The 24,842-nt window shown below is 43.3% G+C and overlaps 1 protein-coding gene across 1 annotated transcript in view; it reads right to left on the bottom strand.

Moving 5' to 3' along the window:
* Positions 1–2,124: 2,124 nt before the first annotated feature.
* Positions 2,125–24,842, bottom strand: part of FXN (frataxin) — a 63,057-nt gene continuing 40,339 nt past the window's right edge. The window contains exon 5 of the mRNA XM_016960931.3: positions 2,125–2,278. Within this exon, the coding sequence (XP_016816420.1) occupies positions 2,245–2,278 (34 nt within the window). The 3' untranslated portion in view covers positions 2,125–2,244. The remainder of the gene's footprint in view (positions 2,279–24,842) is intronic.

Here is a 24,842-nt window from a genome sequence, read left to right as displayed (position 1 = left end):
ATAAATATGTGTAATAAATAAATAAACTTTTATTTATTTATTTATATGAGACAGGGTCTCTCTCTGTCACCCAGGCTAGACTGAAGTGGTGAAATCACCGCTCACCACAGCCTCAACCTCTGGGCTCAAGCAGTTCTCTCACTTTAGTCTTCCCAGTAGCTGGGACTACAGACGTGCGCCACCACGCCCAGCGAATTTTTGTATTTTTAGTAGAGATGGGGTTTCTCCATGTTGGCCAGGCTGGTCTTGAACTCCTGACCTCAAGTGATCCACCCACCTCAGCCTCCCAAAGTGCTGGGATTGATTACAGGCTGAGACACTGCACCTGTCCCCCACATGTACTTTTTTTGTGTGTGTGTGTGAGACCGAGTTTGCTCTGTCACCCAGGCTGGAGTGCAGTGGCTCACTGCACCCTCCACCTCCCAGATTCAAGCGATTCTCCTGCCTCAGCCTCCCAAGTAGCTGGGACTACAGGCGTGTGACACCAGGCCTGGATAATTTTTTGTTTTTTTGGAGAGACGGGGTTTCACTGTGTTAGCCAGGATGGTCTCGATCTCCTGACCTCGTGATCTGCCTGTCTTGGCCTCCCAAAGTGCTGTGATTACAGGCATAAGCCACAGCCCCCAGCCTTCCTATGCATACTTTTAAAACAAATTTAGGCCGGCCGCAGTGGTTCACGCCTGTAATCCCAGCACTTTGGGAGGCCAAGGTGGGTGGATCACAAGGTCAGGAGATCGAGACCATCCAGACTAACACGGTGAAACCCCGTCTCTACTAAAAATATAAAAAAGTAGCTGGGTGTGGTGGCGGGCGCCTGTAGTCCCAGCTACTCGGGAAGCTGAGGCAGGAGAATGTTATGAACCTGGGAGGCGGAGCTTGCAGTGAGCCGAGATCGCACCACTGCACTCCAGCCTGGGCGACAGAATGAGACTCCATCTCAAAAACAACAACAACAACAACAACAACAACAACAACAACAAACCTTGTCCACTTTTCAAGGCCCATGTCTAAATTCACTCAGATTATTGAAGTCTCTCCTGACCTCACTCACTAGAAATGGTCCCCAATGTATCCTCTGATTCTCTCTACCATACCCATGGTTTGCTTCTTTGCTAGCCTGTTGTGTATTATGCCTATGCAGTATACCTCTGGGGCTTGTCTTCCTCTTCTTCCCCAGGAGTCATCTTTGTTATACACACTGACACATCCCCCCCATACACATACTCCAGCTCCTAAAATCCTTGTAGATAGAGCTTATATCTGGTACCCTGACACATAGTATGTGTTCAATAAAAAATATGTGTTGAATTGTCTCCTCACCAATATATGATTTCTTTTCCTTTCTTTTTTCTTTCTTTCTTTTTTTTTTGAGACAGGGTCTCATCACTCTATCACCCAGGCTGGAGTGCAGTGGTACAATCATGGCTCACTGCAGCCTCTACCTCCTGGGCTGAGGTGATCCTCCCACCTCAGCCTCCCAAGTAGCTAGGGCTGCAGGCAAGCTGACCACTCCCAGCTAATTTTTTATATTTTTTGTAGAGACAGGGTTTCACCGTGTTGCCCAGGCTGGTCTTAAACTTCTTGGCTCAAGTGATCTGCCTGCCCTGGCCTCCCAAAGTGCTGGGATTATAGGCATGAGACACTATGCCCGGCCAAGATATAATTATTTATATTAATAATAAGTCAAAAATAAAATAATGATTTTTCTTTTTTTTTAATTTTTTTTTGACAGAGTCTCACTCTGTTGCCCAGGCTGGAGTGCAATGGTGCACTCTTAGCTCACTGCAACCTCCATCTCCCAGGTTCAGGCAATTCTCTTGCCTCAGCCTCCAGAGTAGCTGGGACTACAAGTATGCACCACCACACCCAGCTAATTTTTGTATTTTTAGTAGAGACGGGATTTTACCATGTTGGCCAGGCTGGTCTTGAACTCCTGACCTCAGATGATCTGCCCGCCTTGGCCTCCCAAGGTGTTGGGATTACAGGCGTGAGCCACTGCGCCCAGCCTAAACATTAATTTATTGACTTGATATGACTAAATGTTCCCATCAAGAATGTTCTACAGATTCCTTCACTGATACATATCCACAGTATGGAAAAAACAAACAGCCACTTACCCAGCCATCCTATGAACTGCACTGTCTGGGTTGCTTCGTTGCTCACTTGCTGATTGGAATCCCAGGAGACAGAAACAGAGGTAGTCCAGCACATGGCCTGTTTGGAGAGCATGGTCCTCACTTTTCCTCAGGGATGGAACAGCCACAGGAGCCACATTAACCTTCCAGGAGAAGGAGTATGTCTTGAGCATGGGTTTGGCATATTAAGGTGCCATGCCTGCAAATAAATTCCATCTCGAACTGAAGAGGCACTAACCGAGGAGCTGAGTTAATTATTCTTGCCTGTGGTTCCCAAGGCTACAGCCTCCTTAGGATGCTGGGTAACAAGATCCTTTTCAACTCACTTGGGAGATATTAGTTGTCTGTTGCCTGCACCTGACCCCTGGATATGATTCATAGGGTTTCTGTCTGCTGCGGAGCCAGAGAAAGCAGCCAGCAAAGATATATTAGCTCCTATGTGGTGTTTTCACGCCCCACTGATATGCCATAAAAACTCCCAGCTAAGGACCTCCTATTACGAATGCACCCGCTGTGTGTGAAGGAGGTGACTGATGTTAAACTCACATGCCAGAGAGAACTGGCCTATGAGGAAACAGGAAGAAAGTACTCTCTCTCTCACACTTTTTTTTTTTTGAGACAGAGTCTCGCTGTGTTGCCCAGCTGGAGTGCAGAGGCACGATCTCGGCTCACTGCAACCTCTACCTCCCGAGTTCAAGCGATTCTCATGCCTCAGCCTACCGAGTAGCTGGGATGACAGGTGTCTGTCACCACGCCCAGCTAATTTTTGTATTTTCAGTAGAGACGGGGTTTTGCCATGTTGGCCAGGCTGGTCTCGAACTCCCAACCTCAAGTGCACTGCCCACCTCAGCCTCCCAATGTGCTGGGATTACAGGTGTGAGTTACTGCACGCAGCCAGAAGAAAGTATTCTCCATATCACTGCATTCACCTACTGGAGACTTCTTTCCTCAGGAAGCCAAGACCCAGAAGCAAAATGACTGGAAATCAAAGATGGACATTAAGAGCACATTCATCTTCTTCATCAGCTGCTGACAACTATTACTCAGGTGTGTAACATGTAGGCAAAATGTCTCTGCTATACCGGGGGCATGTCAGCAATTCAGTCCTGCCCAGATCTGGATTCTTTTTTTTTTTTTTTTTTTTTTGAGACAGAGTCTCACTCTGTTGCCCAGGCTGGAGTGCAGCAGCACGATCTCAGCTCACTGCAGTTTCCTCCTGGGTTCAAGCGATTCTCCTGCCTCAGCCTCCCCAGTAGCTGGGATTACAAGTGCCTGCCACCATGCCCAGCTAATTTCTGATCTGGATTCTTGATTTCTAGAATCGCAGCTACTCATGAGACTGGTTGATGCAATTGCTTGCTTTTAGGAATTACGGAGAGGAGGGTTACATGGGTCCACAACCCCATAATATAATCTAAAATTTCACAGTTTTGTCTCTGAAACCAAAAGTTCGATGCCCAAACTAATTCGGCAGCAAAATCTGACCTGAAGTAATGTAAGTCTATTTATGATTCTCATTTGTTTTAGTTAGTAAAAATAGTCATACATTTCACTGGGATATATTCATGTGTTTGTTTATAGGATGTGACTCCAAGTCTTTCTTGGAGGTATCATGTCATAATATACAATATATGCAACGTATTTCGGAAAAAATTCTAAATTCCATAACACATAGCCCAAGAGTTTCAGATAAAGAGCTGTGGAACTGTAAACTTAAACCTCAGGGAGATCAACAGTTACCAGTGAACTATCCCACATGTCAAATTGCAGTTGTAGCACCTTAGAGTCTCTGCATTTCCTGCGCAAACATACATGACAATATATCTAATCCTAGTCCTAATTGGATACTGTATCAGCCTTGTAGAAAATTTTGCAAAATCATTATATACACTTCAACATTCTAACACTGTGAATTTACACTCAACTGTGTTTACAGTGGCTGCCTTTCCTTAACAGGCCAAAAAACTCCATTTCCTCTTACTGCTTTTCATATCAATAAAAAAACAAGCATCCACCTAAGGCAAACATACTCAAATTTCCCTGTAAGTTTTCAGGGGAAGAAAATTAGGAGAGTCACTAAAAGGACAACAATATGGTCAATTTCTTTTGTATATCACCTAATTTCCTTTAGGTGGCTGTGGCAGGGTAGGGCTTGATTTTGTGACTCTAGTATGGTATCACCACAGCAAGTTAATCTTTCAAATATCCAGGTAAGTCAGAGATCATGATTTGGGTCTTTAACTGAACAGGAATTAGGTGCAAGATGTCGAATTCAGCCGGGCATGGTGGCTCACGCCTGTAATCCCAGCACTTTGGGAGGCTGAGGCGGGTGGATTGCCTGAGGTCAAGAGTTCGAGACCAGCCTGGCCAACATGGTGACACCCCGTCTCTACTAAAAATACAAAAAATTAGCTGGGCGTGGTGGCGGGCACCTGTAATCCCAGCTACTCGGGAGGCTGAGGCAGGAGAATTGCTTGAATCTGGGAGGCGGAGGTTGCAGTAAGCCGAGATCCTGCCATTGCACTCCAGCCTGGGTGACAGAGCAAGACTCTGTCTCAAAAAAAAAAAAAAAAAAAAAAAAAAAGATGTCGAATTCAGAACACCTGAAGGTTTTATGGATGGCAAAATTATTAGATCGGATGAATGGATTATGGCCTAGAGGTATTTCTGTTGACCGAATAGAGGAAATACAGCAATTTATCTTTTGCCCTCTGTACCCAATGTGCTCAATGATTTATGAGTAACTGCATTCGTCACAGGCAAAACATGTACCAACAGGCTAAAGGACATTCCAAAGGAAACTCATGACTCCTTATTCATATCTAATGGAAGAAGGAAACTTGGTAGGGTTCACGGTCTTGTACGTTTGTGTTCACAATCACCACATGCTGTTTGATGTAGGATCCCAGGACAGATACAAAAATCCTCTCCATGCTTAAAGCACAGTTCTTGTGCAGAGCACTGAATTGTCTGTCTCGTGGATCTGCATTGGCTTCTCTGCTACATGAATTACTTCTGGGAGGAACATGACTTCCCATCTGTTCTCCTTTACATTCTGAAGATGGGGTTTCAGCTACACAAACTGTATTGTATCATCTTTCTCCTGCACTATTGTGATAGTCTTAACTATTTCCAGGACCAGGAATGGAACATACTTCCCCTAAACTATGCAAAAGGATTCTTTTCTCACTTCATTCAAGCTTCTGCTCAGATGCTACTGTGTCACAGAGGCCTTCAACTACTCTATTAAAAAGAGCTCCACTCAAAAAAATTCTGGAGATGGATGGTGGTGATGGCTGCATAACAATGCAAATGTACTTAAGGCTACTGAATTGTATCATTATTATTATTTATTTATTTATTTATTTATTTTTGAGACAGAGTCTTGCTCTCTTGTCCAGGCAGGAGTGCAGTGGTGTGATCTCAGCTCACTGCAACCTCTGCCTCCCAGGTTCCAGCTATTCTCCTGCCTCAGCCTCCCGGGTAGCTGGGACTACAGGCATGTGCCACCAAGCCTGGCTAATTTTTGTATTTTTTAGTAGAGATGGGGTTTCATCATATTGGCCAGACCGGCCTCAAACTCCTGACCTCATGATCCGCCTGCCTCAGCCTCCCAAAATGCTGGGATTATAGGTGTGAGCCACCATGCCCGGCCTTGAACTGTATTCTTAAAAATGGTTAAGAGGGTAAATTTTATGTTATGTACATTTTAAGACAATAAAAAGCAAAGAAAGAGAGAGAAAGGAAGAAAGAGAAAAGAAGAAAGGAAGGAAAGAAAGAAGGAAGGAAAGAAGGAAGGAGGGAGGGAGGGAAGGAAGGAAGGAAGGAAAAGAAGATACATTCTACTCAGCATGATCCATCTCACCTGCTTCATTTTTCTATTAGCACTTACTGATACTATAGATGTATGTGTCTACTATCTGCATTCCCCCAGTGAAAAGTGAGCTCCAGGAGAGCAAGTGCTTTATTTACTTTATTCAATCCTATATTTGTGACTCCCAGAACAGTGCCTGAGCATTGTAGAACTACTAAATGTTTTCTAAATGAGAGCAAGCAAGCAAGCAAAGTCCCAAACTAGTATTCCCATCTTTAGTTTTTCTCCCTTGGTCTAATCCAATTCATCTTAGACACTGACCACAGGGTTATCTGGGTTATCTTTTTAAAACATAGATCCAGCCAGGTATAGCAGCTCTTCCTGTAATTCCTTTAATTCTGTGAGGCTGAGATGGGAGGATCGCTTAAGAGAGATATTAGTCCTAATATGACCGTGGGTGTACACCCTGTGATATTATTTGTAATATCTAAGGGAGGTATTACTCCTAATATCACAGTAGATGTACACCCTGTGATACTATTTGTAGTATCTAAAGGCAGTATTACTTGTAATATCACAGTGTGTGTACACACTGTAATATTTTTGTAATATCATAGGGAGGTATTACTCCTAACATCACAGTGGGTGTACACTCTGTGATATTATTTGTCATATCTAAGAGAGATATTATGCCTGTAGTCTTAGCTACTCTGGAGGCTGAGGCAGAAGAATCACTTGAACCCAGGAGGTGGAAGTTGCAGTGAGCTGAGGTCGTGCCACTGCACTCCAGCCTGGGAGACAGAGCAAGACTCTATCTCAAAAAAAAAAAAAAAAAAAAAGAGGTATGTAGGCCTGGTGCAGTGCCTCATGCCTGTAATCCTAGCACTTTGGGATACTGAGGCAGAAGGATTGCTTGAGCCCAGGCATTTGAGACTAGCCTGGGCAACACAGCAAGACTTCATCTCTGCATTTTTTTTTTTTTCTTTTTTAAGGTTATGTCTTGCTCTGTCACCCAGGCTGGAGTGCATGGCGTGATCTCGGTTCACTGCAATCTCCGCCCCTCGGGTTCCAGGGATTTTCCGGCCTCAGCCTTGTGAGTAGCTGGTATGATAGGTACCCACCACCACATCCGGCTAATTTTTGTATTTTTTTTAGTAGAGATGGGATTTTACCATGTTGGCCAGGCTGGTCTCAAACTCTTGACCTCAAGTGATCCGCCCGCCTCAGCCTACCAAAGTGTTGGGATTACAGGGATTACAAGGTGTGAGCCACTGGGCCCAGCCCCTATAAAAAAATTTGAAAAATTAGCTAGGCATGGTGATATGTACCTGTAATCTTACCTATCTGGGAGGCTGAGATAGGAGGACTGCTCGAGCCCAGGAGTTCAAAGTTACAGTGAGCTGTGATTGCACCACTGCACTCCAGCCTGAGTGACAGAGTGAGACCCTGTCTCAAAAAAAAAAAAAGATATGTTGAAGTACTAAACCCTAATACCTCAGAATGTGACCTCATTTAGAAATAAGGTTGTTGCAGATGTTTTAGTTAAATTAAGACAATGAGATCATGCTGGAATAAGGTAGGCCTCTAATCCAATACGACTGATTTCCTTACAAGAAGTCAGTGAAGACAAAGGCACCAAAAGAAGAATGCCATGGGCCGAGTGCAGTGGCTCACGCTTGTAATCCCAGCACTTTAGAAGGCCAAGGCAGGCAGATGACCTGAGGTCGGGAGCCCGAGACCAGCCTGGCCAGCATGGTGAAACCCTGCCTCTACTAAAAATGCAAAAATTAGCTGGGTGTGGTGGCGCACACCTGTAATCCCAGCTACTCGGGAGCCAGAGGCAAGAGAATCGCTTGAACCTGGGAGGCAGAGGTTGCAGTGAGCCGAGATCACGCCACTGCACTCCAGCCTGGGTGACAGAGCGAAACTCTGTCTCGAAAAGAAAAAAAGAAAGAAAAGTAAAGAAGAATGCCACAGGATGATGGAGGTAGAGACTGGAGTTACACAGATGCAAGTCAAGGATCGCCAAAGATTACCCGTGAAACCAGAAGCTGAGGAAAAGACATGCAACGGATTATCTAGAGCCATCAAAAGAGCAGAGTCCTGCTCATACCTTAATTTTCTATTTCTGCCCTCCAGAACTGTGAGATAATAGATTTCTGTGTTTAAGGCCTCCGTTTGTGGAACTTTGTTACAGCAGCTCCAGGAAACTAATACAGGGTTGGTGGTAAATTTGAGAGCTAATATGAACAACAGCCGGGCCCTGCTAACCATCCTCTACTGGGCCAAGGACTCCCCGACAGTGGGGTGCTGGAGGCCACTGCTCCTGGCATGGGCTGGTACCATGTGCACATCTCTGCCCAACTTCTCGTCCAGTTCTGTCATATCGGGAGCTTGCAACCAGCCATTAGGGTGACCAATCAAGCTATTTTCTGGGGAATGAGGAATTTTCTGGGATTCAGGACTTTCAGGCCTAAAAATGGGAAAGCCCCTGGCAAACCAGAACAAGTTGGTCACCCTACCAGCTGTGGGAAGACTATTTATACCATGGAAACTGACAAATCCTACATACAAATCAGGGTTTTTCCCCTTTGGAGAATTGGTTAAATATTGACCAGTACACCACTCTGCCAGTAAGCTCTTGCAGTTTCAATTAGTCAAAGCCAAAAAAAAAAAAAGCAAGCTTTTGCTAGATAAGTACTATAGTTACAACCCGAGCATTATGAATAACATTTTGTTTTGTTTTGCTTTTGAGATGGAGTCTGACTCTGTCACCCAGGCTGGAGTGCAGTGGCACAATCTCAGCTCACTGCAACCTTCGCCTCCTGGGTTCAAGTGATTCCCCTGCCTCAGTCTCCTGAGTAGCTGGGATTACAGGTGTGTGCTACCACACCTGGCTAATTTTTAGTAGAGATGGGGTTTTACTATGTTGGCCAGGCTGCTCTCGAACTCCTAGCCTCAAGTGATCCACCTGCATTGGCCTCCAAAAGTGCTGGGATTACAGGTGTGAGCCACCAGGCCTGGCCCATGAATCACATTTATAAAAAATGTTTAAATATAAAGCTAAAAAAAGGCCTCTCCCTAAACTTTACCTTCTCTTCCAGGTCAATGGTATTTATTTATTTAGAGCTACCAATATCAAAGTTCTTCTCAACTGGAAACATACAATTATAAAATCTTAGAATTCAACACAAGTTTGGAAATGTTAAAAATGGCCATTTTAAGGCCCCAACATCCTTTTTCCTAATAACTACATAACAGAAATACAGATGCTTCACACCCTTCTATGGACTTACACACCTAGATCTAAGCCTTACAAACAATTGTACTTGTCACAATAATTTATGGAGAATCTGCAGTGACTTATTGAACGCTGGCACAGTGCTTAGCCCACCATATCTATGGCATAAATAAAATAACTTCTAGGTTGCTCCCTAGCAGCAATAACACCACTTTTCTCTTCCATTAGAGAAACTGTAGAGGAATTTGAGAGACTGAGTGAATCTTCACTAGATCCAGCAGCAGCGTAGAGGCCTCCCTCTCTCAACCAGGCACAGGCATGAAGATGTTCTTGTCAGAGGCGTGTGAACCAGAGCAACTTTATCTTAAATAGGAGCTGGGTAAAATAAGGCTGAAACCTACTGGGCTGCATTCCCAGACAGTTAAGGCATTCTAAGTCACAGGATGAGACAGGAGGTGGGCATAGAATATGGGTCATAAAGACCTTGCTGATAAAACAACAAGCCGGTGTTGGAGCCGGCCAAAACCTACCAACACTAAGATGGCCACGAGAGTGACCTCTGGTCATCCTCACTACTACGCCCCCACCAGCGCCATGACAGTTTACAAATGCCATGGCAACATCAGGAAGTTACCCTATATGGTCTAAAAAGGGAGGCATGAATAATCCACCCCTTGTTTAGCATATCATCAAGGAATAACCATAAAAATGGGCAACAGCAGCCCTCGGGGCTGCTCTGTCTATGGAGTAGCCATTCTTTTATTTCTCTACTTTCTTAATAAACTTGCTTTCACTTTACTGTATGGACTCGCCCTGAATTCTTTCTTGTGCGAGATCCAAGAACCCTCTCTTAGGGTGTGGATCGGGACCCCTTTCCGGTAACACTCCGACAGCACCCTCCCTCCCTAACTCTCTAACTCACTCATCACTCTCCCAGTTCATCCTACTCACTGCCTGTAGCCAGATGATCTGCTTAAAATGTTCGGCTACTAGGTGGAATGATCTCCAAGCTATATGGTACAGTAAAACAACAACAACAAAACCCAAGCAGTTTGTACTATGTACTGCCTTTTTTTTTTTTTTTTTTTTTTTGAGATGGAGTTTTGCTCTTGTTGCCTAGGCTGGAGTGCAATGGCTCCACCTCAGCTCACTGTAACCTCTGTCTGGGTTTAAGTGATTCTCCCGCCTCAGCCTCCTGATAGCTGGGATGAGGCGCCCACCACCACACCTGGCTAATTTTTTTTTTTTTTTTTTTGTATTTTTAGTAGAAATGGTGTTTCACCATGTTGGCCAGGCTGGTCTCGAACTCGTGGCCTCAGATGATCCACCCGCCTCGGCCTCCCAAAGTGCTGGGATTACAGGTGTGAGCTACCACGCCTGGCCTATGTACTGCCTTTTATAATTTAAAAAGCAGTCTTATGTATGTTTATACAAAGGCAGCCTCTATAAGCATATAGTACACACTATGACCATAACTCTTTCCACAATGCATTTTATTGATATACTTTTCTGTTTCTTTTCTATCTCTGTATTTCACTAGACCATGAATTCCTTGAGGGGAGGGAATGTGTTTGTTAACCATTGTATCCTAGCACGTGGCCTGGTTCAAAATAGGCAATCAGTAACGGTTGAATATATGAATTATTAAATAACGGCAAAAATACAGTCCTTCACAGTTTCCTTGTCCCAGTTAAATTTACTAAGCCAATTCTTTAATATAAACACAGGTCCATCAAGGGTGTGTGCCACTTCCTACCATTTTAAGTATTTTTTTTTAATCAGGAAGAGCCAGAGGCAAAAGTCATGAAATTAACCACATGCGAGCGTGCACACGCACAAACACACACACACATACACAGATAGGCGCAAACATCTAATTAGGAAAACCAAAACAAAACCAATTTACAAGCCTTGGCTCATCATCTCAATAGCTACTTGCACTAATCCTATAATTTATGTCTACTAAACACTGTTATTTTCCTTCTCTGGGCATTAGGCAACTTGGGAAAGGATTCCAGAAAAAATTCAACACTACTGACACTCATGATTATTAATATTATTAATACTGTTTATTTTTTTAATGGCCAGTCTTCTAAATGCTTGTATCCAACCTTAGAGAAGAATGTATTTTATAGGATTGCAGCCAAATGCAGCCCTGAACCCTATCTACTGGGAGTCTTCAGCCTTCCCAGTACTAACCTGACTTCCCAAAGCCCCTGGAGATCTCCCTTCTTTCCAAGGGGAGCCTTGGGATTCCTTCTTTTTTCACATCTCCTTGTCACTGAGACACCCCTGGAGCAGGACAAGGGAAGTGTCCACCTATTCTACCTTCCTCCTTTCTCAGGCCAAGTGTCATTTTCGGAGGGCGGGGGCAGGGAGTGGGGGGAAGGAGAGGAGGGGAGGGGTACGGGAAAGGGATGTAGTGGAGGGAGAGTTAATGCCTGGTTCTGCCTTCCTCCCTCCCCCAACCCAGCAGATTTCCTTCCCAGGGCAGTAGCCAGTGGCTCCAGGAAATAATTACCCTTATCAGCCCCCACTCTGAACAGTAAGAAAGGAAAGGTCTCAATTCTTCCCTGAAAAGGAAGGGAATCTCAGTCTACTTTTTGGTTTTTCAAATAACCTGTCTTAGCACCTCTAGGGCTCATCCTAACATCCCCAGGGCTCTTGATTTCTCTCCTGATGCAGTTCTTGGATCTTAGTTTACATAAGAATGCCCCGGTGGAGTCAAGGATGCAGCTTTTTCTTCTGCCCTGGAGTTTATCAGGGCTTTGTATGGTTAAATGACACTCTTTGGGGGTCTGATGAGTTTCTACCTTTTCGTACCACTTACACTTTTTACCTTGGGCATGGAGTGGTCCTGACAAATCTTTCTGAAACTCTGGTGAAAAATTCTAAGTGAGAGAAGGGGAGCCAGAACAGAAGCTGGGGTTTTCCTCCTGAGTGGTGAAGGGGCAGTGAACCACAAAGATGAAGACTGGATCTGGTGTGAAGGGATGGGGGCTGAGCTCCATTTACGTTCCAATGAGCATCTAGAAAGGTGTTTGTTTTACTGGGATGTTTTTATGGCACCCTGCAATATTTTAATTTTTCCCTTATTCATTCTTTTCTAAAATCCTTGAAAGATCCCACTAGGGCTGTTCTTGCCTTTAGAACTGTGAGACTAGTGAAGCAGAGAAGCTTCTCTAGGAGCAAATAGCAGGGTAGAACACCCCCACCTCCACCCTGACCCATCCAGAAGCTGCTAACACAGAGCGGGAGGCCGGGTTGAACGTCCCCCTCCCTATTCCTCCTTTCAGGGTCGGGCACACACCTGGCTGGGATAAAGGAGTCAGGTCATTTGAAAGGCTCATCTCTCTATTACCAGGGGAGGGCGTCCAGGTTCTTGGCATCTTGAACAAAGAATTAGATAAAATGCACAAAGCACAAAGAAAGCAAGGAAGGAATGAAGGGATTTATTGAAAATGAAAGTACACTCCACAGTGTGGGAGCGGGCCCGAGCATAGGGGCTCAAAGGCCCTGTTACAGAATTTTTGGGAGTTTAAATACCCTCTAGACGATTCCATTGGTTACTTAGGATACGTCCTATGTAAATGAAGAGGATGAAGTAAAGTTACAGGCGTACGCCCTATGGAGAGGATATTTCCTGTCATAGCTGAAGTGTGAATCGGCTTATGTTTTCTGCCTCCAGACCCTATTTTCCTGCCTCATCTCTTTCTTTCTTCCATTCCCTGTGCCACACAGAAGGGTTCCTTTGGATTTCCAGGGACTGTCAGAGGTGTCCTAACCAGAGTGACTCCATCTTGAATAAAGGCCGAATAAAGCCAAACCTGCTGGGTTACATTCCCCAGGAATTGGGCACTCTTGGTCATGAGACGTTTATGATTGAGGGAATGAGTTAATGTTGCTAACTAAAGACTCAGAACTTATGGAAATGTCCCAGTATTTTAAGAACAAAAAGCATTCTTAAGGAATAGGTTTTGCCTTAAATATAATAGTGTACTCATAAATTCTTGCTGAAATCAATAGTAACAGGAAAATAACAGTACCAATAGCCTGTCACAAGCTGATCACAAGCCTTTGTAATAAAGTACACAATTCTTATACAACCTACATAAGTAAGCACTACATTTAAGGTAGCGCCGTCCTCCTCTTGTTTTCTGAGGATGCCCTACTCTGTAATTGAGTAGCCTCGAATTAACTATCTTAACTTCATTATACTCTGCAACTTACCCTGAATTCTTTCCCAGGCAAGATCCAAGAACACTCTTGGGGTCTGGAACAAGACCCCCTTTCTGGCGTCAGGACTGGGCACCAGATCTGGAAGAAGCAGGACTCAGGCCGGGTGCGTTGGCTCATGCCTGTAATCCCAACACTTTGGGAGGCCAAGGCAGGCAGATCACCTGAGGTCAGGAGTTCAAGACCAGCCCAGCCAACATGGCGAAACCCCGTCTCTACTAAAAATATAAAAATTAGTCGCCGGGTGTGGTGGCTCATGCCTGTAATCCCAGCACTTTGGAAGGCCGAGGCGGCCGGATCACAAGGTCAGGAGATAGAGACCATCCTGGCTAACACTGTGAAACCCCGTCTCTACTAAAAATGCAAAAAATTAGCCAGTCATGATGGTGGGTGCCTGTAGTCCCAGCTACCCAGGAGCCTGAGGCAGGAGAATCACTGGAACCCGGAAGGCAGAGGCTGCAGTGAGCCGAGATCGTGCCAGTGCAATCCAGCCTGGGCAACAGAACAAGACTCTGAGAAGAAGAAGGAGAAGGAGAAGGAGAAGAAGAAGGACTCTGCAGGTGGCACACAAAATTAGATGAAAAGAATAAGGGGACCTTAAAGGGGGAAGAAAAAAATGGGAAGTCCAAATGGAGAAAGATTCCTTAGATAATAGCTAGGGGATGTTATGAGGGGTCCTTGAGGGTCTAGAACAGGTCTCTCCTGCCAAGGGGAGAACCAGGATGGATTGCGGAGAGCTAGTAGGCTAGGAGAGTGCAGTGGTTCTCTTTAAAGAAAAATCTCAGGACCCTTTATATTCTTGAGTTATAGAGGACTCCAAAGAGCTTTTGTTTGTGTGTTATATCTATCCTTTTAATCATATTTAAAATTAAAACTGAGAAATTTTGAAAATGTTCATCTGTTCATTAATTTAGAAATAATAGCTGGGTGTGGTGACTCATGCCTGTGGTCCCAGCACTTTGGAAGGCTGAGGCAAGAGGATCACTTGAGCTCAGGAGTTCGAGATCAACCTGGGCAATGTAGCAAAACCCTATCTCTACAAAAAATACAAAAAAAAAAAAAAAAAAAAAAATTAGCCAGGCATGGTTGCATGCACTTGTACTCCCAACTACTCAGGAGGCTGAGATGGAGGATCGCTTGAGCCTGGGAGTGCGAGACTACAGTGAGCCGTGATCATGCCACTGTATTCCAGCCTGGGGGACAGAGTGGGACCTTGTCTCAAAAAAGAAAAGAAAAAAGACATAACAATCATAAACTCACTTGTTTATATGGTTAAAAGAAAACCTTAGACAAATTAAATTTAACCGAGTTTAATTCAACAGTTTGAGAATTGGGCAGCCTCCTCAGCCAGAGTAGGCTCAGAGACTCCAGCACAGCCACGTGGTGGAAGAACATTTATGGACAGAGACAGAAAAGTGGCGTACAGAAAACAGAAGTGAGGTATAGAAACAGCCAGATTGTTTACAGCTCAATATTTGCCTTATTTGAAAGCAGTGTCAAGAGTTGACCTCCTTTGATTGGCCAAAATCCAATGATTGTCACAAGAGTAGTTCACAGTCTTGTTTACACATCTGGGTAGGCTACAATTCACTAAGTACAGAGAAACCTTTAGGTCAAGCTTAAACTATATAAGGAGGCAGCTTTAGGCTAAATTTGATTTAACAATATTAATGACATATTTATGATAAATAACTATACTTTTGAAACAAAACATATTTGGTGTGAAGAATGGGATCATTGCAGGACTTTTCCTTAGTTCAGCTAAAGAGAAGGTTCTTGTCTATCCCACAGCCACACAAATTTAGGCTTGCAGATGGTTTAAAGGGTGAGTAAAGCAGGGTTTTATTAAGTGAAAAGGGGAAATAAAGGGATGAGGGGAACAGGGATCCTCTGCAAGGCCAGAGTCTCCTGCTACAGTGCTTCCCACCAGGCTGCTAGAATCCCGGGTTCACATAGGAAGAGGAGGCACCAGGCTCCTCCCTGCTGCAAACTCCCAAGGCTCCACCCTAGTAGGCAGGCTGGTTGGAGTTTCTCCAGGGACCCCCTCCCACCTGGCTGTCAAATAATTATTTTAGAGTTTTATAAAACTCTGAGAAATAAAAATGAAATCCTAAGTCCCCCAGCTGACTAAACGGATGCACCACCTCTTGGCCAAGGGGACCCCAGAGAAACCTTGAAAACTGAGTTCTTGCCATGATGTGTTGTTATACCCTCTCCATTGCTAAACGCCATTAGGATTTCCTTCCTACAGGTTAAACAGAAACCAGCCCTTTGGAAAGACGAGCTGCACCGCTGATATCAACCAATGGTCTGACACTGCCCCTTCCTTTTGCAGTTTCTGCACAACTAACCAGCATTCCTTCCTGATAACAGACTGCCCACAATGGAGTGGTTCTGGCCGGTTTACAGAGGATGTGCAGTGAGGGTTTCTGTGTCCTCTGTTTCACCTTTTGATGTCAGAGGACAGAAAACTCCACCCTCTGATCATGCTAATGCTGCCATTTTTTGCACACGCGTCCCATGGAGAGGCATGAAGCTCAATTGAGCATGTGCATGTTTCTCCTTTCATGAATATTCATGACTGTAGTTTATTGAATATGTATATTTGGCCATCCTATTCAGCATAAATGCCCATCTTATTCTTCTGACCCTCAGTGTCTGTTTTTGGCTTCTGGCCAGAGACTACATTTCTTAGCCTGTCAGAATGGCCACCCTGCAGACTGCAATCTTTTATGAGAAATGAAGCTTTTCTTTCCAAATTTATGAATCTCAGAATTCTTCAGCTGACAACTGTAATGTTTGGCTTAATAGAAAACAGCTGGATTCTTCTACTTGCCTCTTCATTCCATCTGTTGCAATATGTTGTTTTCATTGGAGTATATGAAGAAAACCCAGCTTAAAGAGTTATGTAGTTGGAAAAAGGAGAACATTACATATCTCTGAAGAGATCTGGGGGACCCAGATGTTCACTTTTTTTTTTTTTTTTTTGAGACAGAATCTTGCTTTGTTACCCAGGCTGGAGTGCAGTGGCATGATCTTGGCTCACTTCAACCTCCACCTCACGGGCTCAAGTGATTCTCCTGCCTCAGCCTCCTGAGTAGCTGGGATTACAGGTGTGCGCCACCACGCCCAGCTAATTTTTGTATTTTTAGTAGAGACGAGGTTTCACCATGTTGGCCAGGCTGGTCTCAAACTCCTGACCTCAAGTGAACCACCTGCCTCAGCCTCCCAAAGTGCTGGGATTACAGGCATGAGTCGCCTCTTCACTTTGAAAGCTGTTGGGATGAAGAAGCTCTTCTCATACTCTAGCAACTCCATATAACATCTGTAATGATGGGTGAAAATGTGTAACTCAAACTTAATGCATAAATAATATTTTATAAATTTGTATTCAGTGAGCTATCAATAAAATGTTGTTTTCTTTTTAAAGTTTTGAATTTATTGTTTATAATTTATCAAATAATAAACATATGTTGTTTAGCAAGTTGTTTTTTTGTTTTTGTTTTGTTTTGTTTTTTTTGAGACAGAGTCTTGCTCTGCTGCCCAGGCTGGAGTACAGTGGCACTATCTCAGCTCACTGCAACCTCTGCCTCCCAGATTCAAGCAATTCTCCTGCCTCAGCTTCCTGAGTAGCTGGGACTACAGGCACATGCTACCATGCCCATCTAACTTTTGTATTTTTAGTAGAGACGGGGTTTCACCATGTTGACCAGGCTGGTCTCGAACTCCTGACCTCAGGTGATCCACCCACCTCAGCCTCCCAAAGTGCTAGGATTACAGGTGTGAGCTACTGCGCCCAGCCCATTGTAGCAAGTACTACAAGGCTTGTTTACAAATGTCAAAAGACAAAATTACAATGAATTTAGTTAAATGATCTAATTGGCTTTCATTTGCAATTCATGGATCAGGGCAGCCTGTCTTCTAAAAATTCAGAGAAGGTACTCCAGTGAGCTGGGCAGAGGAAGTTAGCTTTATAGGCAGAAAAGGCAGAAGAAAACAGAAACAGGGACCAAAAAGTGGACGGTCTTTTCAAAGTTACTCTCCTAATACGGTTAAAACAGAGAGGACTTCCTTATATGCCAGCTAAAACTGGCCTGTTTGGGGATTTGTCTATTATTTCTCTCCCCTAATTTCCCAGAAGGTAAGATAAACTACTTAGCTTTGGTTTGGTGACATGGAACTTTAGCAAGAGTGACTCCATGTGGTTTGGTCTATTGGGACCTAGTGCAGGAGCACAGTCCAAATCAATGGCCTCCTACAAATTTTATTTGACATAAATAATAACAGTTCTCCCCTCCTCATGGGCAACCATTTTCAATTTTTCTAGCTGATTATTTTGAGATTTCCCTTAACATATCTAAATAAAATGAGTTTTCAGGCCAGGCGCAATGGCTCATGTCTGTAATCCCAGCACTTTGGGGGGCCAAGGCGGACTGATCATCTGAGGTCAGGAGTTCAAGACCAGCCTGGCCAACATGGCGAAACCCCATCTCTACTAAAAATACAAAAATTAGCCAGACATCATAGTGTGCAACTGTAGTCCCAAATACTGAAGAGGCTGAGGCAGGAGAATCTCTTGAACCTGGGAGGCAGAGGTTGCAGTGAGCTGAGATCGTGCCACTGTACTCCAGCCTGGGCGACAGAGCGAGACCCCATCTCAAAAAAAAAAAAAAAAGTTTGAGTTTTTTTGGTTCATATTAGGAATTATCAGTCTCCTTCCCACTCTAGATGATGAGATTTTGTTTCCTTAACCATTTTTCTCCCCATTTTCTGGCCATAAACATTTACATTCCTCCAAATGTTTTAAACTGGATTGTTGGTCAAATCACTATTTAGGATTTTCATTATAATAATGATGAAAACAATACCCACTGTTGCATTGTGTAACATAACAGGACGTTTCCTATCCTGTACAACGCCTCGTGTTTCCTAGTGTTATTAATTGCTTTTCTGTTTTGTTTTCTTTTTCCTTTGTTTTTTATTACATCACATTTTTTTAATGTTGAGGCTAGTTTTATTACAGAATGTCCCTTCACCATGTAGGAAAGGAAAAATTTCTGTTCTACCCTCTTAAGTTTCCAGCTAGGCCTAAGAATTAAACTGACACAGGAAAGATTAACAGTAGAAAAGCACGCAAGTCTTATTACAATTTTACATGTACCTGGGAGTCCTCACAAGCAAATGTAGACCCAAAGAAGTCACCATAGCAGACAAGTTTATATATGTTTTAGACAAAGAAATGATAAATTTGTGAAGAAATGACAAGACAAAGGGGCTTGGGGAAATTACTAAGAGCTATATTGGGGATAAGTAGTGGAAGACAAGGGTTATTTCAATAAGTTTGTTCAGATCCATTTTGGCATTGATTCCCTATCTCTGGTGATAAGGATGTTTTTCTCTTTCTAGTAGAGGGAGGGCACCTTTATCATGGGAAATTTTCTAGCCTGTTTTTAGGTAGAAAAGAGGAGGTTGGAAAGCCCTTCCTGTACAGTCTGCTGTTTCTCAAGTGCTTTCAGCTAATAATAATCAGTATGCCAAAATGGCATATTTTTGGGTGATGGCATTGTCTGAACTGCTTCAACCAGAATTTTAAAGGCTTTTTGTTATTATTGAGAACTATGAAGCTATTGTGATGAATATTACTTTGTATATGACCTATTTGTCTTGTTTTGTTTATTTATTTTTTCCCTCTCTGGTTACTTATATTATCTTCTTTTGTCCCTCATGTTATGAAAATTCATAACAATGTGATTTTGTATGGGATATTTTTCTATATGTGGAATATACCTGGAATCTCATGCCCTTCACTTTAAGGAAATGTTCTTGAATTATTTCTTTGATAATTTTTTTTCTATCTTTTCTGTTCTCTCTTTCGTGATTCTTCTCATTTGGAAGTTGACTATTTCCTATCTCTTAGTATTTTTACTGTAATTTCTGAACAATTTCAACTCTGTCTTCCAACTCTTTCATTGTATTTTTAAAATTTCTGCTTTCACATGTTTAAATCTAAAGACTGTGTTTTTGTTCTCTAAAAAATTTAAGAGCCTGTAGTCCCAGCTACTTGGGAGGATGAGATGCAAGCATTGCTTGAGCCCAGGAGGTTGAGGCTGCAGTGAGCCATGACCACACCACTGCACTCCAGCCTGGGCAACAGAGTGAAATCCTGTTTCAATTAAAATATGTATATACATTTTACTTAGGGAATGACTGAAACTTCATTTCCAATCCCTTCCCTATAGGTTTGAAGGCAAAATAATTGAAAGAGGGATTATTATGGGACTAAATGAAGAGTAGTCTAGTACAGGCTCCTTAGAACTTGAAAAAGGGGACTGCCAATAGGCTGAACTAAGAGATGGAGACCCCAACTCAGGAGTTATTTCTTTTTGTTTTTGTTGTTTTCCTTCGACTTTTATTTTAGAATCAGGGGGTACATGTGCAGGTTTGTTACAAAGGTATACTGTGTGATGCTGAGCTTTGGAGTGCTAATGACTCTGTCACCCAGATAGTGAGCAGAGCACCGAATAGGTAGTTTTTCAGCCCTTGCCTCTCTAATAGCCCCCACTGTCTATTGTTCCCATCTTTATGCCCATGTGTATTCAGTGTTTAGCTCCCACTTTTAAGTCAGAACATGCATTATTTGGTTTTCTGTTTCTGTGTTAGTTTGTTTAGAATAATGGCCTCTAGCTACATCCACATTGCTGCAAAATACATGATTACATTCTTTTTTATGGCAGCATAGTATTCCACAGTGTATATGTACCACATGGTGGTATATATGTACACAATCTAATCCACCATTGATGAGCACCTGGTTTGATTTCATGTCTTTGCCATTGTGAATAGTGCTGTGATGAACACATGGGTGTATTTGTCTTTTTGATAGAACAATTTATTTTCCTTTGGGCATATACTCAATAATGGCATTGCTGGGTCGACTGGTAGTTCAATTCAGTTCTTTGAGAAATCTCCAAACTGTTCTCCATAGTGGTTGAATGTATTTACATTCCTACCAACAGTGTATAAACGTTCTCTTTTCTCTGCAGTCTTGCAACATCTGTTATTTTTCGACTTTTTTAATAGTCATTCTTGCTGGTATGAAATGATATCTCACTGTGCTTTTGATTTGCATTTCTCTCATGATTAGTGATGATGAGGATTTTTTCATGTTCGTTGGTCACTTGTATTTCTTCTTTTGAGACATGTCTGTTCGTGTCCTTTGCCTACTTTTTAATGGGGTTATTTGGTTTTTGCTTGTTGATTTAAGTTCCTTATAGATTCTGGATATTAGACCTTTGTCAGATGCATAATTTGTGAATATTTTCTCCCATTCTGTAGGCTGTCTGTTTACTCCCTTGATAGCTTCTCTTGCTGTGCAGAATCTCTTTAATTAGATCCCACTTGTAAATTTTTGTTTTTGTTGCAATTGCTTTCTAGGATTTAGTCATAACTTCTTTGTCAAGGCTGATATAAGAAGGGCATTTACTAGGTTTTCTTCTAGGATTTTTTTTTTCTTTTTCTTTTTTTGAGATGGAATCTTGCTCCTGTCACCCAGGCTGGAGTGTAATGGTGTGATCTGGGCTCACTCTGCCTCCCAGGCTCAAGCGATTCTCCTGTCTCAGCCTCCCGAGTAGCTGAGATTACAGGCACACACTACCATGCCCAGCTAATTTTTGTATTTTTAGTAGAGACAGGGTTTCACCATGTTGGCCAGCCTGGCCTCGAACTCCTATCCTCAGGTGATCCATCCGCCTCAGCCTCCCAGAGTGCTGGGATTACAGGCGTGAGCCACCTCACCTGGCCGCTATATGAATTTTAGAATAGTTTCTTCTGATTCTGTGAAAAATTACCATGGGCCGGGTACAGTGGCTCATGCTGTAATCCCTGCACTTTGGGAGGCCAAGGCAGATGGATCACCTGAGGTCAGGAGTTCAAGACCAGCCTGGCCAACATGTTGAAGCCTCGTCTCTACTAAAAATACAAAAATTAGCCAGGTGTGGTGGCAGGCACCTGTAATCCCAGCTACTCGGGAGGCTGAGGCAGGAGAATTACTTGAACCCGGGAGGCGGAGGTTGCAGTGAGTCGAGATCGCGCCACTGCACTCCAGCCTGGGTGACAATAGCGAGATTCTATCTCAAAGAAAAAAAATAAAACAAAAATGACCTTGATAGTTTGATAGAAATAGCATTGAATCTGTAAATTGCTATGGGCAGTTATGGCCATTTTAATGATATTGATTCTTTAAGAAGATATTAGAGTGCCTATGATATACCAACAACTGTAGTGAGCCCTGGGAACCAAACATGAAAAGATTTGGACACTTACTCTCAAGGAACTTTCAGCCTAATTGTTGCAATATACCTGAGTCATGGAGTCTGAGAGTCTTGCCTTCCACATCCCCAACAAGGTAAGTTGGCTAATTACCAGGCCTTTGTATTTCAGAATGGGAAACCTATCTAAGCTTAAGAACAAACCCTAAAGGAATTTTTGAGGAAGTGGCATGGTGGAGAAGAGAGAAATGAGACCAGGCAATGGGAATCCAGGAGAGAAAATGGGAAAGAGAGCTTAAAAATGTCCTTAGGAGGTTCAAGTTTTTCCATGCCTGTGTGAGGTAACTCACTCCGTGGACACCCTCCCCACCTCCAACCATTCTTCTGTAAAATTTATATTTCTTGCTAACACTCTTGGAGTTGGGGTTATTTAGAGTTTATTTGAACAACTATTTTAAACATATAATTATAACACATTTATTTGACATTTATAGAGCTCTAATTGTGTGCAAGGAACTGTGCAAGATGCTAGGGCAACAGCAGTCAACAAAGGAGACACATAGTCCTAGCCTCATGGAAGGTACAGCCAAGCAGGGGTGACACATGGTAGGTCAGTGCTGGGAAAGACAAACATGATATGCTGAGGACATGGAACAATCAAGGGCATCCAGGCAGAGGCTGAGTGGAGGAGGAGTTTGCAAGGCTGTGCCAAGAACATTTTTCAGGGTAGAATCTACCCCCCAGGCAGAGATGTGGGGAATAAAGACCAAAATGGAAACAGCACTGGCCAAGTCTGAGAGCCATGTGAAATAGCACAGCACACTTAGGGATCTGGGGATTTGGGATTGTTGGAGTCAAAGTGTTGAGTGTGAGGGGGTAGAAAAGCATAATTATATGTAGAGTCAGTGCCTGAACAGTTCAGTCAGAAAAGCACATTTTTCAGGCTAAGAAACTTGGCCTTGGTCCTGCTTAGGTTTTACAGACAAGAGATTGCCTTTCTGAAAGCTTACCCTGGAGACTGTGTAGATAGATGATGGGCTGAGAGAAAAGGAGGAAGGTGGATATAAGAAAGCTCCTGCAAAAATGCAGGTGAAAAATGATGAGGACCTCCACTGGGGATGGGCAGGAGAGGGCAGATTTAAGGGATGTTTGGTGAAACTTTCAAGGGGAACTGCTGATGGACTGGCAAGAGGAATCCCAGCAGGATCAGGTGGCTATGCTCTGGACGGTTTGCATAACTGTCAGTGGCACCATTCACTTCACATTGTAGTTATAATCTCTGTGAACGGTGGCACCTGGAGATGTGCAGTACACAGCCTAGGCAATCTTACACAGAAATCCTGACTCCAAACTCATCTGTTTCTATTACTTTTGAGCTTTGGAGGGATTTAAAGTTTTTCTTTCTCTTAGGGTTTTATTTAAGCCATTTTCTTTTGGAAAAATCTCAGCTAGCATCATAGAGTGCGGTAGGAAAGGAATGTAATTGGGAAATGATATTGTCTTATTTTTCTATATAATTTAGCCACCTTTACACTTAAGATGGCAGACACGGGAATTACATTTTTTTAATGGAGTTTCCCTCTTGTCGCCCAGGCTGGAGTGCAGTGGTGTAATCTCGGCTCACTGCAACCTCCACCACCCAGGTTCAAGCAATTCTCCCGCCTCAGCCTCCCGAGTAGCTGGGATAACAGGCGTGCGCCACTACGCCCAGCTAATTTTTGTATTTTTAGTAGAGGTGGGGTTTTACCATGTTGACCAGGCTGGCCTCGAACTCCTAACCTCAGGTGATCCACCTGCCTCAGCCTCTCAAAGTGCTGGGATTACAGGTGTGAGCCACCGTGTCTGGCCAGGAGCTAAACAATTTGAGGTCAAGATGTGGCTTTAACAATGTTCCCACAGATCACAGAAACACAAGTGGACAGCAGAGGCCCTTCTTGCACTAGTACTTCTACCTGGATGGGGCCTCAGAGGTCTGACTTTCCACAGGAGAAGAAAATCTTTGAGAGCCAATTTTACTGCTGGGTGCCGATGTTTTCCTCAACTGTCTAAATAAATCTTCAGCTAATAAACATTTCAATAAATCTGTTCTGGTGCCTTCCATTCCTTAAACTATACAGCCAGAGAAGATGGAATATATGAGCTTGGATTCTGTCTCTGTAGCGGATGCAGGGATATAAGTGAGCTGAGTTTTACACATTCCAAAGGGGCCACTGATCAGGTACTTCGGGATGCACTCCAAGTGTCCTGGCTAATTAAGATAAACCAAAGATTAGAAGGCATTTCTGGCTGGCTGCAGTGGCTCACACCTGTAATCCCAGCACTTTGGGAGGCCGAGGCAGGTGGATTACTAGGTCAGGAGTTCAAGACCAGCCTGGCCATGATGGTGAAACCCCGTCTCTACTAAAAATACAAAAATTAGCCGGGTGTGGTGGCAGGCACCTGTAATCCCAGCTACTCGGGAGGCTGAGGCAGAGAATTGCTTGAACCCAGGAGGCGGAGGTTGTAGTGAGCCCAGATCGTGCCACTGCACTCCATCCTGGGTGACAGAGCAAGACTCTGTCTCAAAAAAGAAAAGGCATTTCTTACTCTATACACAAAGTCATGAACTCGTCGTTTTGAACACCATAAATTTACATGAAATTTCAAAACTTTGCCCCTCCTTCCCCTTTCTCCCTTGCTGGCATGTAGCTGTTTTAGTTTGTTCTAGCAGAAGATAACTATGTGCCAAGGATCCAACTGGACACGGACTAAAATTACTTTCATCTGAGTGTGTACCTTGGAAGCGTAAAGCGATTTTTCCTTGGCAACCTTGCATGGTTAGTCCACACAAACTCCATCACTATGAACATGGGTCTTCCTTTAGAGGTGGCAAAAGCATCTGTCAGAATTTGGGGCAGGTATAGCTGGATAAAGCATATTGTAAACCTATAATTTAATGCAAACTGTCAAATTTTAAATTGGCTAAAATAGTTTTAGAAGGTATGCAAAAGATCAAGTAAAATATAAGCATGGTAAGGCACACGATAAATGGTTCCAGGGAATCAGAATCTAATACGAAGTTAAGTAAACTGAGTATTTTGATTAAGTTCAAGGTTGAGTAGGGAACGTCATCCATATTTTGGGGGAAGTCCTCCAATGTGAATATGAAA

Source organism: Pan troglodytes, chromosome 11, assembly GCF_028858775.2.
Source record: "Pan troglodytes isolate AG18354 chromosome 11, NHGRI_mPanTro3-v2.0_pri, whole genome shotgun sequence".
In the NCBI taxonomy this organism is placed as follows: Eukaryota; Metazoa; Chordata; class Mammalia; order Primates; family Hominidae; genus Pan; species Pan troglodytes.
Note: the sequence above shows the minus strand (reverse complement) of the source record. Positions and strands in the feature narration are given on the sequence as shown.